This window comes from Penicillium digitatum, chromosome 1 (assembly GCF_016767815.1).
Source record: "Penicillium digitatum chromosome 1, complete sequence".
NCBI classification, from domain to species: Eukaryota; Fungi; Ascomycota; class Eurotiomycetes; order Eurotiales; family Aspergillaceae; genus Penicillium; species Penicillium digitatum.
The window spans coordinates 3,719,578-3,731,722 of record NC_089384.1 but is presented as its reverse complement, the minus strand read 5'-3'; the positions used below and the strand labels follow the sequence as shown (position 1 = coordinate 3,731,722).

Sequence of the window (12,145 nt, the reverse complement as noted above, 5' to 3'; positions counted from 1 at the left end):
GTGAGGCGTGTCGCGTTGCAAGGTGATAGTGAGATACGTTGATTGGAGACAAGTTTATCAGCGAAAGCGCAGTACCGTTTGCACTGTGCGTCCAAATTGCCCCTTCCCCCTGTGCCGCCACCCCTATTGCACTTCTTGCAAGCTCAGAGTACTTAAACATTTCCCATCATTCTACGGGACCATAGAGATACGTCTTGTGGTGCATTTTTGTTTGGGAATTGGAGCATTTCCAATAGCTTTGGAACTTTTTGCATCTTTGCTTGCTAGGTAAATACAGATCCTGCAACTGCGATGTGAGATTAAGGCCCAAAGATCTGTCTGGAAAACCAGAAGGGCACGCTCCGAAGACCGTAGACATGAGATGGAATGTAAGTAAACTGGAATGTGACTGCATCTACGCAGCGAAGCAGAAGAGATATGCAGCTCACTGCTGAGAGGATCAATTACCAGAGAAGATCTTGATTCAATACAATTCAGTCTTATCCAGGTTCAGATTCAAAAAGATCGCGCAATATCCACCCCAGCCGGTTGTTGCAATGGCCATATGACAGTCTCCCGACAACATTGAAAGTTCGTACCACGCCAGAGAGTGTCTGAGCTTGCGCAAAGCTTGTATTGAGCCCAGAAGAGGTCTAATACAGCCGCACATTTTTGCCACTTCCAGTCAGTAGACGACAGCTTTGTTTGCCTTGATCTCTCAGAAATTGCAGGATTTGAAGAAGCAGGCACTCGCTAAAATGCGTTGTAGTTAGCATTCCGGAGTTGGAGCTTTTCATTAGAACTGTCTGCAAGCCATCCAGAGGTTTTGTCTGACCAGTGGCTCAGGTAACAGGTCTAGCTCATGATAAAAGTAGTTGAGCGGTTTCTACTCGTGTGTCTCATAACCATGAGACATTTGTTCAAACTAGGGTTTCAACTGATCACGTTCTTTGGTGACGTCATACACGCGAATCGATGGGAGTTGAACAGCCACGTGACTCACCGCCCTTGTGAGTAAGAGGGAAAGTCAAAAAGGCAAAAAAAAAAGAAAACGGCAAAAAAAAAGATCCCCCGAGTGATTTTCCCCTCTTTATGGGTCATTGTCTAAGCGGGGCTCGGCGACTCATAGCCATTTTTTCTCCGTTGCGTTGCCCCTCTAAACCTTCGACTTTTCCGACTTTGATACGTGCGTTCGGTATATCGCGAGGATTCTCAATCATGTCCGCAGCTTCCCTTCCCGCCTCTGTTGAGGCTTTGTCCCTCCAATCCACGGCACAGAAGTCTCAGTTCGCCGGCTGCTTCCCGACACTGAACCCAATGGATGTCTACCGCCAGCACATCGCGGAGGAGTTGAGCAAAGCCACTGATATCGATGCTCAAAAGATCTACGCGCGCATTGCCTGGACCAGTACTTTGGACAAGGGTGACCTTTCATTGCCGGTATGTGATGGCACGTGCCTCGCGCAATTCGCATGTTCCGCATGATCTAAAGGCCTTGGACTAACAATGTCTTCTTGTATATAATTAGGTGGCTTCTCTTCAGATCAAGCAAAACCCCGTGGAGCTTGCCAAGGAACTTGTCTCCAAGTTCCCCGCCTCCGACCTTATCCACCCCCCAACTCAACTTGGTCCTCACATCCAGTTCTTCTGCAAACGTCAGCCATTGACCAGCAATGTTCTTGGCCGTATCCTGAAGGAGAAGGCTGCCTATGGAACGAACGGTAACCAGGGTCTCAAGGACCCCTCCGACCCCTCCAAGGGCCAGAAGAAGATCATCATCGAGTTCTCGTCGCCCAACATCGCCAAGCCCTTCCACGCTGGTCATCTGCGCAGTACCATCATCGGTGGTTTCCTCGCCAATATCTATACTGTTATGGGATGGAAAGTCATCAAGATGAACTACCTGGGTGACTGGGGTAAGCAGTATGGTCTGCTGGCTAACGGCTTCAAGGAATTCGGCAATGATGAAGCCCTCAACCGGGACCCCATCAACCATCTTTTCGATGTCTACGTCAAGATCAACCGTCAGGTCAGCGAACAGGATGGACCTATCAAGGAGCTGAAGGAACAGATTAAGGCGAACAAGGAGAAGAACGAGGATGTTGCTGAGCTCGAAGCACAGCTTGCCAAGCTTGTGGACGTGAGCGAGGATGAGAAAGCTCGTCGCTACTTCAAGAGTATGGAGGACGGTAACCCGGATGCTCTTGCTCTCTGGCGCAAGTTCCGTGATCTTAGTATTGAGAAGTACAAGCAGACCTACGCCCGTCTCAACATCGACTTCGATGTTTACTCCGGTGAATCTCAGATCAAGTCTGAGAGCATGACCGATGCCTATAAGCTTATGGAGAAGGCTGGTGTCTCCGAGAAGTCTGAGGGTGCTGTTATTGTGGACTTCACCAAGCATGGTGCCAAGAAGCTCGGTAAGGCCATCATTGTCCGTAAGGATGGCACTCCTCTCTACCTGACCCGTGATATCGGTGCCATCACCGAGCGCGATAACGAGTACCACTTCGACAAGATGATCTACGTTGTTGCCGCCCAGCAGGATCTCCACTTGGCTCAGCTCTTCAAAGTCACTGAACTCATGGGCCACAAGGACCTGGCCTCTCGTTGCCAGCACATTAATTTTGGTATGGTCCGTGGTATGAGTACTCGTAAGGGTACCGTCAAGTTCTTGGATGACATCCTCCACGATGTCGGTGACAAGATGCATGAGGTCATGAAGAAGAATGAAGTGAAGTACTCACAGGTCGAGGATCCCGTGAAGACTGCCGATATTCTGGGTATTACCTCCGTCATGGTGCAAGATATGACTGGCAAGCGGTATGTACAGAGTTTTTTCCTACTACTTCCGTCTATCTGTTTACTAATGATATGTTCCCTTTTAGCATTAACGGCTACGAGTTCAACCTGGATGCCATGACATCCTTCGAGGGTGACACCGGCCCATACCTGCAGTACGCTCACGCTCGTCTGTGCTCGATGACCCGCAAGTCTGAATTGGATGTTGATGAGCTGGTCAACGCCAACTTCGATATCTTGACCGAGCAGCACGCCGTTGATTTAGTCCGCCTTCTGGCCCAATGGCCTGACGTCCTTCTTCAGACTGCCAAGACTCTTGAGCCCATCACTGTCCTCAGTTATCTGTTCCGCATGACACACATGTTGAGCTCTAGCTACGATGTGCTCAAGGTGATCGGTAGCGAGCCAGATGTTAAGCAGGCACGTATGGCGTTGTATGCCTCGGCCCGACAAGTTCTGAACAACGGCATGCGCGTTCTTGGTCTTAGCCCTGTTGAGCGGTTAGTCAATCCCACCCATGTTCAAGAATCACTAACTCATCCGCTCTAGCATGTAAATTCGGCTTGTGTGCTCGATTTTGCTCACTTTTCTGTGTGGTGCTTTCCCTCAGTATTTTTTAAAGTCTGGTGTCTTTGGTATATTTTGATTTTATTTTAGTTGCATTGGGCGCCAAGAACGGGACAAATGCAAATGGCATTATGCTTCTTCCTTTAAGAAAATCAATCTCCGAATCCCCCTTTTGTGATTTCCTTTTTTGCTTTTTTGCTTTTTTGCTTTTTCTTTGCTTTTCTGAGTGCCGTATTGTTGAGGGGAAATAGTGGCCGATCGCCGACGCGGAGGATTGGCGCCCGTCCACAAATCTACAGCCTATACCAAGCACCTCAAATTTCAAAAAGCGCTATTGTTTTGCGGCATCTGACATAGTGAATTTTTGTCTAGACTCATGACCTTTCTCCAGGACTATCATCCACAGAGAACGGCGTTGCCCCGAGAAATCGGGGACCGTTGGGCTTGAGTCTCACTATTGAGCCCTATGTTCCGCCTAAGTCGGGGACCACCTCGGCCACGTATGAAGTGATTTGTCCAAAGGTCTCGACTCTAGACAGGGGTTTGCAAGACCATGGTCTAGGTACATGCAAGATGGGCATGTTCAAAATTATAAAAACCTGAGCCCGCGAATCTGAACGTGGGTTGGATTTTAATTCTCTCGTGTCTGACATAAACCTTCTACAATTTCTTGCGGCATGGGCGATCCCTCATCCCTGATGGCATCCAGGACCCAGGATCTGGAGCAGAATGACAGCGGACACTTTTTGATGAACCAGACCATTCGGAACTTCTCGTGGCAAGGTTTAACGGTAACCGTCAAAGATCGGGAAACCAAAAAACCCCGCGATCTGATCAATGATATCAGCGGTGATGTGCAGCATGGTTTGAATCCTTGCCCATGCTCTATATCAAGATTATCACATTGATACTGGTTGTACAGGGGAGCTCGTTGCCCTGATGGGCCCGTCCGGCTGCGGCAAGACAACACTTCTCAACGTGCTTGCTCGACGTACCATGTCAGCTGGTGCGAAGGTTCTCGGTGAGAACTACGTGAATGATGCACATATGGAATCGCAGGATTTCCAGCGGGTGACCTCATACGTCGAGCAGGAAGACGTGTTGATCGGGTCGTTGACGGTGCAGGAGACGTTGAAGTTCGCGGCGGATCTCTCGTTGCCCAGGTATGACGGGTTGGAATAACATCCGTCCAATCTCACGCATACATCCCAATTCTTACCACTTCTATTTCTATAAGCTCTATATCGAAGCGCCAGCGCATTGATCGGATCCGGACACTTTTGGAAGCATTTGGTATCCAGAACCAGGCAAACACGTTGGTTGGCACTCCGATCCGGAAGGGCATCAGCGGTGGCCAGAAGCGACGTGTAAGTGTGGCTAGCCAGCTCATCACCAATCCAAGGATTTTGTTCTTGGATGAGCCAACTAGCGGTCTAGACTCGACTGCCAGCTTTGAGGTGATGTCGTATGCAAAGGAACTCGCGCGGGCCAATAACGTAGGTTCATATCCCATGGTATCCCTGTTTCCGTTAACAGTGTTTATGATAGCTTCTCATCATTGCGAGTATCCACCAACCATCCACCACGACGTTTAAGCTCTTCGATAAGCTGCTGCTTCTCTCGGCAGGAAAAACATGCTATTTTGGGCCAGTCTCAGCTGTGGAGAGTTACTTCAGTGGCATTGGCTATCCAATCCCCGCGCAAACCAATCCTGCTGAATTTATCTTGGATACTGTCAGTTCTGATTTTACCAACTCGAAGGACTTTGAAGAAGATCGGATCCAGGTTATTCAAACTGCCTGGGCAAACTCAAATGAGGTAAAATCACTAACAAGCCAAGTTTCTGAGCGGGCACGCTCGACAAAGAAATTTATCGACCAGGCCTCCATGGATGAAAAAACTCGACCGGGAACGATTTCAATTACCCTAGCTCTGCTGCATCGCTCATTTGTCAAGTCTTACCGCGATGTCATTGCTTATGGGATCCGCATCGCGATGTATCTTGGTACGAATCTTCATGCTCTTTTGAAAGCTTACTGGACCTAATGTAGCACAGGATTGGCTATCATGATGGGGACAGTGTGGTTACGTCTTCACCCATCCCAAGACTACATACAGCCGTTTATCAACGCTATTGTTTGTTTGAATATGATTGAAATTGAAGGCATCCTGATACTGACCTTGGATATAGTTTTTTGGCTCCGCGTTCATGTCTTTCATGGCGGTAGCATACGTCCCCGCATTCCTCGAAGACCGGGCAATTTTCACCAAAGAGCGAGCCAACGGGCTATATGGTGTGACACCATTCATGGTCTCAAACTTTCTCATTGGGCTTCCCTATCTGTGTATGTCCTCACTATCTCCTGCCACATGCACGATCTCTAATATCTCTAGTTCTGATTTCTATGCTCTTCTCCATCGTATCATACTGGCTCTCCAATCTCCAACCAACAGCAGAGGGTTTCTTCACCTGGGTGATGTGGATATTCCTTGACCTTGTGGCCGCCGAATCCCTCGTGGTCCTCGTGACATCGATCTTCCCAAACTTTGTCATCTCCTTGGCGCTTGTCGCATTCGCAAATGGCCTTTGGATGAGTGTCGGGGGTTTTATGGTCACGCCGACCCTTCTTAATCCGTTTTGGAAATATGTGTTCCACTACATCGATTACCAGGTATGCTAACGCAACGCTATCAGAAGGTGATTTCTTGTCTTCATCATCACTAATTCGCTTGCTACTTGGAATAGGCTTATGTCTTTCAGGGTATGATGGTCAATGAGTTTTCCAAGAGGCATTACTCGTGTGGTCCTGGTTGTCGGTGCATCTGGTCTACTGATCTGGAGGATCAGTGTCTCATTCGGGGTACTGGAGTACTGGAATCGTATGGATATTCCATAGGTCAGACGGGGAAGTGGGTTGGCATTCTTCTGGGCATCATTGTCGGATATCGAGTTCTTGGATGGGTTGCTCTCTATCTGCGCAGGAATTAGGAGATCGAGGGTTAGGGATGCCGCAGGGGTACTCCAGGTTTGATTTGGCTATTGGTACAGACTACAGTGTGGGGTTAACGTTGATGTTGGTGAATGCATGTATTGATCATTTCGGGTAGATATATTGATAGAAAACCACTTGCGTTCGGAGACCATATCTGCATCCACCTAGGCAAAATTCGGGGAGCTTCATCCGAAGTGGCAGCCGCGCCTATGCCCCGATACCATGAAGAGGCGCCACAATCCTCAATTGAGCAAGGTGCTGTAGATTCCGTGGCACCTTAAGAGCATGCTGGCCTTGAAGCATAGCCACGGGAACACTTGACTTACCTGACTTGCTTTTGGTACGACATCAGACAATGCGATTTACCCATCGCGTGCCAAAGCCTAACCCGGAGCCTACATCGTCGGCATGAAAAAGGCTGTTTGGTCTTGACGAATCATATCAGCTTCAAAGAACAATGGGGTGATGCGATCAACATGCAAGTCATCTGTACCTATGTACAATGTACACGAACCTTCTATGACGTTTCCACAGTTTCTTTTCCTCTCCCGATAGCTTTGATAGAAGCCTCTAGAGCCGAGAAAGGAATAGAGTTGGACTCACCCTCCCCCCCCCCCCCCCCCCCCCCTCCCATCATCTTCATCGCCAGAGCACCATTAATCGGTTCTCACGAAATAGCGGTGAAGATCTCAACCTCGCGGAGCTGATGCCATCTCGCAGAATGAAGCAAGGGGGTGGCTCCTTGACCTTGTTTTGGTTTCCCGAGGCAAATTAATGGACTGACTGGGGACAGATGTCAACGTGATCGCACGATGAATTTGACATGCGTGGAAAGCTTGTTGGCTGTGCTGCCCTGCGATCCGAATTTAGATGCTTGCCGATGCGCAAAGCATGGTTCCTAGCACACCCGAGCCCGATGCGAAGGTCGATGAATTGTGTCCGTCAAAGGTGTCACTGTAAAAGGGACGCGAGAAGACACCACTGGAGCTGCATGGAGATCCTTGGTTATGTTTGGAGCGGAGCCATTTTCCTAGTTCGATTTTTCAGCCTCTTTGGCCTCAAGATATCCAGTCCGGCCCACTATCACATTTTGATCGGCTCGGTCTGCACAACCAGTGTCTAGGGTATCTAGGATGATATCGACTACGTTGGAGAGTTCGTGCTGGTCACTTCTAGGTTTTATGTGGTCGTTCCCCTGTGGAATGAGATTACCATAAAATTTATTCAAGGACGCAAGGGGACGTGAAGAAATCCACAACGGCAATGATAGACTGTCCGTTCTGCATGTCATACCAGTTTCTGCTTCCCGAGAGACGGCTCCGACCATTTTCATCCCTAGTGCAATATGGTACTCCAGGTATGAAGTACGTGGCCCTTCGTACCACTACCTCTTGGCGTTGGACCTATAGCACCCTCTAAGATTGTCACAGGGTTCCCCCTAGTGTGAGTCACGAATGGAAAGTAGACAGGCGGAGAGTAAACCCCGTCCAAAGATATCCTGCCACATGGACGAGGGGCTTTGACGACGAATGCCATGCAGCGCTTAGTCCCTCTTCCGACTCTAGTGCTATTTGATATCTGTAGTCTCTCCGTTGTATGGTAAAAGTTCATCTGACTCCCTCCACAGTGGCGATTCTGTCAGGCTTCGTTGTTGACCCCTCCCCCCTAAGATGTCTGCCTATATTGTCCTATGAGTGAGTAGATGTAGTAGGAGTCACCTTGGCAATTGTGATTTACAGCCTGAGTTGCAGAGTATCGCCCCCCCCCCCCCCAACCGACTTTTTCCCGTGTGCCGGATACATTGTCCTTGTACTCGAGGCCCTGCCATAACCACTGTCTACACAACTGAACAAAAATGACCCAACGATCGAGAAGGATAAATTGAATTGCCCGACCACCGTACCCGATTTTTGGCCCGAAGAACAGGGTCCTTATTGACAAGGAAGACCCTTCACATCGGTAATAATTGGGCCGCAAAGCCGGTTGGGCGTTGGGATGCACTTTTAGGGAGAAATAGGAAGGCAACATTGTACATCTAGCCGAAGATCCTTTCAAACACGGGAAAAACGGAAATCATCAAATGTGAAATGTGAAATGTGACATTATCCAATATGACATCTTGTAAAAGACGCGACGTACAAAGTAAAAGAAGTACAAGAGTAACTACTCCGTAGTCCCAGATCATCTCACGAACTTCACGCAGGTGATAGACCCTTCGACTGTATCCAAATGTACCGAGACAGAGTAGAACAACCAAACTCCAATCTACGAAGTCCTCCGTACTGTGAACTAAATAACATATTGTCCCCCACTTTGTTTGTGTTGGGTACCCAGAGCCTCTTTCAACCTTTTTGCTTTCGTTTCCTTTTTTTTTGGAGTTTTTTTTAAAAAAAAAAAAAAAACATCCCCCCCCCCCCCCTCTGGTGCCCTGTTCCGTCGTTCAGTCTTCCCGTCTCTTTTATATTTCTTATTCTCGATGTTCCTCTCTTTTAATTTTTTTTTTCTCTCTTTGATCTCTATCTCTTTTTCTCTTCCTTTAAAGATCAATCAAATCGCCCCTCACTTCGGCTTTTTGAAATCGCTGCCCATCGACTCCACTCTCCACTTCCCCCCCCCCCCCCCCCTTCCCCCCTTCCCCCCTTCCCCCCACTGGGTTCTAAGACCGTCAGGCAGAGGATCCCAAATTCTCAACCCAACCTCTGCAGCTGCAGTCCGTTCCACCACTCATCGTCTGCCAGAGAAGTCATTTGCAATTTTCTTCTTTCTTTGACCCAACGCGTCCACCCGACTCTTAGCCTTACATCCCACTTCGATGGAGACGTTGCGAACTAAAAAGTGCCATCTCACTCTCTCCGCTTGACAGAACTCCGTCGCCCGTCGCCTGCCATCGCCCGCTGCGATCGGCAGGTCCGCTTACTTATTTGAGTGACCCACTTGGGTTGGGCACTGGGGAGAAAAGGAAAAAAAAAATAAAAAAAAAACCGGGAAGCCCATTTGGTCAGATCTACGGGGTTGAGAAGGGGAAAATAAGATCGATTCTGACTCATCGTCAAAGGGCAGCAGTGGCGTGCTGTTAGTTGACCATCTCTGGAGCCACCCACGTCGCCCTGGTCGGAAACGGGGCCAACCCAGTTTTTGGAATTTGGTTTTCCAGACACCCGATTTGCCTTGCAGCCCACATAATGGCCAGTAAGGGCCCCTGGCCTGCCTGCGTCGAAGATTACGACGAAGAACACCACGCCATCTTACCAGACACCAGGCTTTCTGCCAATATTGCTGCCAATACAGCTGCCAAATTATCTACCAGGTTGGAAAGATTCCAGGAGCCGCTGATCGACGGCGCCAGTGACTCAGGTTACTCTAGTCGTACCGCCGCTACGGTGAATAGCACCCAATCTGGGCCGTCGGGCGGAAAGGGCCCCACGACCCCTCTTAAGCTGGACACCCCCAGGCGTAACGACCTCGCCAGGAAAAGTTCCACCAGAGAACGCAAGGACAAAGAACGATCCCGACCCTCGCGCGAAGAGAAGATGGTTGGTGCCTATCCGGGCGCTGCCCATCATGCTCATGTGCCCCGGTCGTCGTCCAAGTCTCGTCAACGAGAATCTTCCCATGCCGGCCCGTATCACGATAATTACTATGATTACCCTACTCAGTATCATCAATCCAACCCGGGTGACCACCGGCAGAGCGAATATTCCTATTACCAGTCACGCCCACCAGTCCCGGAATACTCATCGTCATCGCACCATGCTCATTATCCAGCCGTCGTAGAGAATATTCACGCCAGTCATTCTGGTCGACCCAGCCGCTCCAATTCATATCACACCTACCACCCAAACGGACGCCCCATGAGTTTCCACGGTGTACCACATGGAATGGGCTCGGGAATGGCATCTCCCATGTACCCCCAGCATGGATACGATCATCATGGCCCTCCACCAGCCAGCTCAGCATACATGCACCAATACTCATCCTCTTCATATGGACAAACCCCTTCCTACTACGCCCCATCGGCCTCGGACTATCCCCCATCGGAATATCCACGAGAGCGGTCCCGGTCCCGGGAACCATCCCGCCATCGGTCCTCATCCGTATATACTGCCCCAATCCCACCGGTGGACTCTGCGTCGTATCCCTGGTTTGATGAAGAGCCACCCATGGAGCACTACTCCTCCCGGGATGTCCGTGAGCGTCCGCCCACAAGACATCAGGAACAAGATGAAGACTACTATCGGATGCCACCACCGGGAGCCAAGCCCAAGCCCAGGCCGCAGATTCACCAGGCGAAGCGGCCAGAGCGGCCAGAGCCACCCCGGAAAATGCATACCTCTGCCGGTATTCCCTCCCAACGTCGCCCATCCAGAGGCATGGACCGAGATCTGGACCGCATGGACATGCCGGAACTTGGAGCCGCCTTGCCGGTGATTCAGGATCGCTCCCGTCGTCGGATATCAAGGGAAGCCCCGTTGCCTGAGAGAACCCATAGTCTACGAGATCGCCGACGATCGACCTCCTACCAGGATGATCGACGGACTGCTCAGGTGGCCGTGGCGAGCTCTCGGCGGCGGAAGCCAATCGATTTCTCGGACGACGAACAGTCCAGCTCCGGCGGCGACCTTGAAGACCTCGAGCGGGAAGCTGAGAACTACCAGGCAGCCCGATCTGGCCGAGCCGCATCGGCTGCACTGCCTCCCTCCGCGGATGCATTGCTTCCTGCCAAGGCGTCTCACCGCAACGGGAGCGAGAGCGGCAGCCAGAACAGTCGGTCGAGCCGCGACAGTGCTACACCCTCACGGAAGGAGGAAGACAAAAACATGACCCTTACATTGAACGGGTTTCAAATTGGATTTACCTCTGAAGCAGTTACCGGCAAATCCATTAACATTCTTACTGAGGAAACTGGAGGTGTTCGATTGAATATCGGCGGCCCGCGGGTACCTAAGCAGCATGTGAACAGTACCAGCTCTAACTATGCGGGCGGCTCCAGCCGTCGGGAACTTGAAGACGTGGTGCGGCGTCCCCGGGATGATAGGCGGTCGGAACGCTCTCGTCGTTGAGATGGCTAGTCGGCCTACGGGACTGCTCGCTACCATTAATCTTGTCATCCACCCTGTTTGATGTTGTCGTTTTTGGGGGTTTTCTTCTTTTTCGTGGTCAGACACATTTAAGTTGTGATTCCATCCTGTGTCTGTATAGTCGTTTGTGGCTGGCCTTGTTCGTTTGCCAAAAGTCTCGATGTTTTCGCACATGTTGCGTTTTTCTTTTTCTTTTTTCTTCTTTTTCGGGATCGGGTGATTGTGCAACAAGAAAAAGTACGGTGATTACCAAAAGCGAGACTTAGTTGAGCGACTGGTGAATAGGCTGGACTTGGTCACGAAATCTAGAGTTGCCTATGACCCAACGGTCTCGCGAAACTGGGAGGACTTTTGGTGTGATTTCATTTGCAACTGCTGTCTCGATTTTTTTTTTTTTTTTTTCTATGTTTGGATGCTTGGGCAAAATGGTCGGGCACGAACCCCCTGATGATGTGTTTGTTATGCTCGATATGATTGTACGATTCTGATGACCTGCAATGACAAGTCTGATGTGCTTTACTTTCTGATGTCTTTTTGTCAGCGTTCCATGTATAGCCTTTCTCGCTGGTCCTGTGTCTTTCTCCCGGTTACTTTGTTTCACGGCTCCGAGTGGCCGAGAGAGATTAAACCTATATCTGTTTGCTTATCATCCTCAAGATGTTGTCTTTTTCTTTGGCCATGTCTTTGGTTTTATTTGTCTTGTGGGTTTTTGGTTCCGCTGGGAGC

General features: G+C 49.9%; 6 protein-coding genes across 6 annotated transcripts; 5 read left to right on the top strand and 1 right to left on the bottom strand.

Moving 5' to 3' along the window:
• Positions 1-1,197: 1,197 nt before the first annotated feature.
• Positions 1,198-3,337, top strand: Pdw03_3608 (Arginyl-tRNA synthetase; the record flags this gene model as incomplete). Its single annotated transcript, XM_014676519.1, has 4 exons — positions 1,198-1,419; positions 1,508-2,802; positions 2,868-3,281; positions 3,331-3,337. The coding sequence occupies 4 exons, from the start codon at positions 1,198-1,200 to the stop codon at positions 3,335-3,337; spliced, it is 1,938 nt and encodes a 645-aa protein (XP_014532005.1).
• A 688-nt stretch (positions 3,338-4,025) lies between these two features.
• Pdw03_3607 (ABC transporter, putative) lies at positions 4,026-4,809 on the top strand (the record flags this gene model as incomplete). Its single annotated transcript, XM_066100539.1, has 4 exons — positions 4,026-4,212; positions 4,271-4,511; positions 4,586-4,715; positions 4,786-4,809. 4 exons carry the CDS (start codon positions 4,026-4,028, stop codon positions 4,807-4,809), a joined length of 582 nt encoding a protein of 193 aa, XP_065955939.1.
• Positions 4,810-5,235: 426 nt separating this feature from the next.
• Pdw03_3606 (Aminoacyl-tRNA synthetase, class 1a, anticodon-binding) lies at positions 5,236-6,337 on the top strand (the record flags this gene model as incomplete). Its single annotated transcript, XM_014676520.2, has 5 exons — positions 5,236-5,353; positions 5,405-5,484; positions 5,540-5,693; positions 5,743-6,020; positions 6,095-6,337. 5 exons carry the CDS (start codon positions 5,236-5,238, stop codon positions 6,335-6,337), a joined length of 873 nt encoding a protein of 290 aa, XP_014532006.2.
• A 352-nt stretch (positions 6,338-6,689) lies between these two features.
• On the bottom strand, positions 6,690-7,556 carry Pdw03_3605 (uncharacterized protein; the record flags this gene model as incomplete). The annotated part of the gene is made up of 5 exons (XM_066100538.1): positions 6,690-6,768; positions 6,856-6,911; positions 7,249-7,371; positions 7,429-7,503; positions 7,554-7,556. The coding sequence occupies 5 exons, from the start codon at positions 7,554-7,556 to the stop codon at positions 6,690-6,692; spliced, it is 336 nt and encodes a 111-aa protein (XP_065955938.1).
• A 144-nt stretch (positions 7,557-7,700) lies between these two features.
• Positions 7,701-8,171, top strand: Pdw03_3604 (uncharacterized protein; the record flags this gene model as incomplete). The annotated part of the gene is made up of 4 exons (XM_066100537.1): positions 7,701-7,705; positions 7,772-7,784; positions 7,926-8,035; positions 8,093-8,171. 4 exons carry the CDS (start codon positions 7,701-7,703, stop codon positions 8,169-8,171), a joined length of 207 nt encoding a protein of 68 aa, XP_065955937.1.
• Positions 8,172-9,153: 982 nt separating this feature from the next.
• Pdw03_3603 (Serine carboxypeptidase family protein) lies at positions 9,154-11,401 on the top strand (the record flags this gene model as incomplete). The annotated part of the gene is made up of 6 exons (XM_066100536.1): positions 9,154-9,161; positions 9,205-9,248; positions 9,331-9,338; positions 9,397-9,530; positions 9,601-9,648; positions 9,706-11,401. The coding sequence occupies 6 exons, from the start codon at positions 9,154-9,156 to the stop codon at positions 11,399-11,401; spliced, it is 1,938 nt and encodes a 645-aa protein (XP_065955936.1).
• Positions 11,402-12,145: the final 744 nt, after the last annotated feature.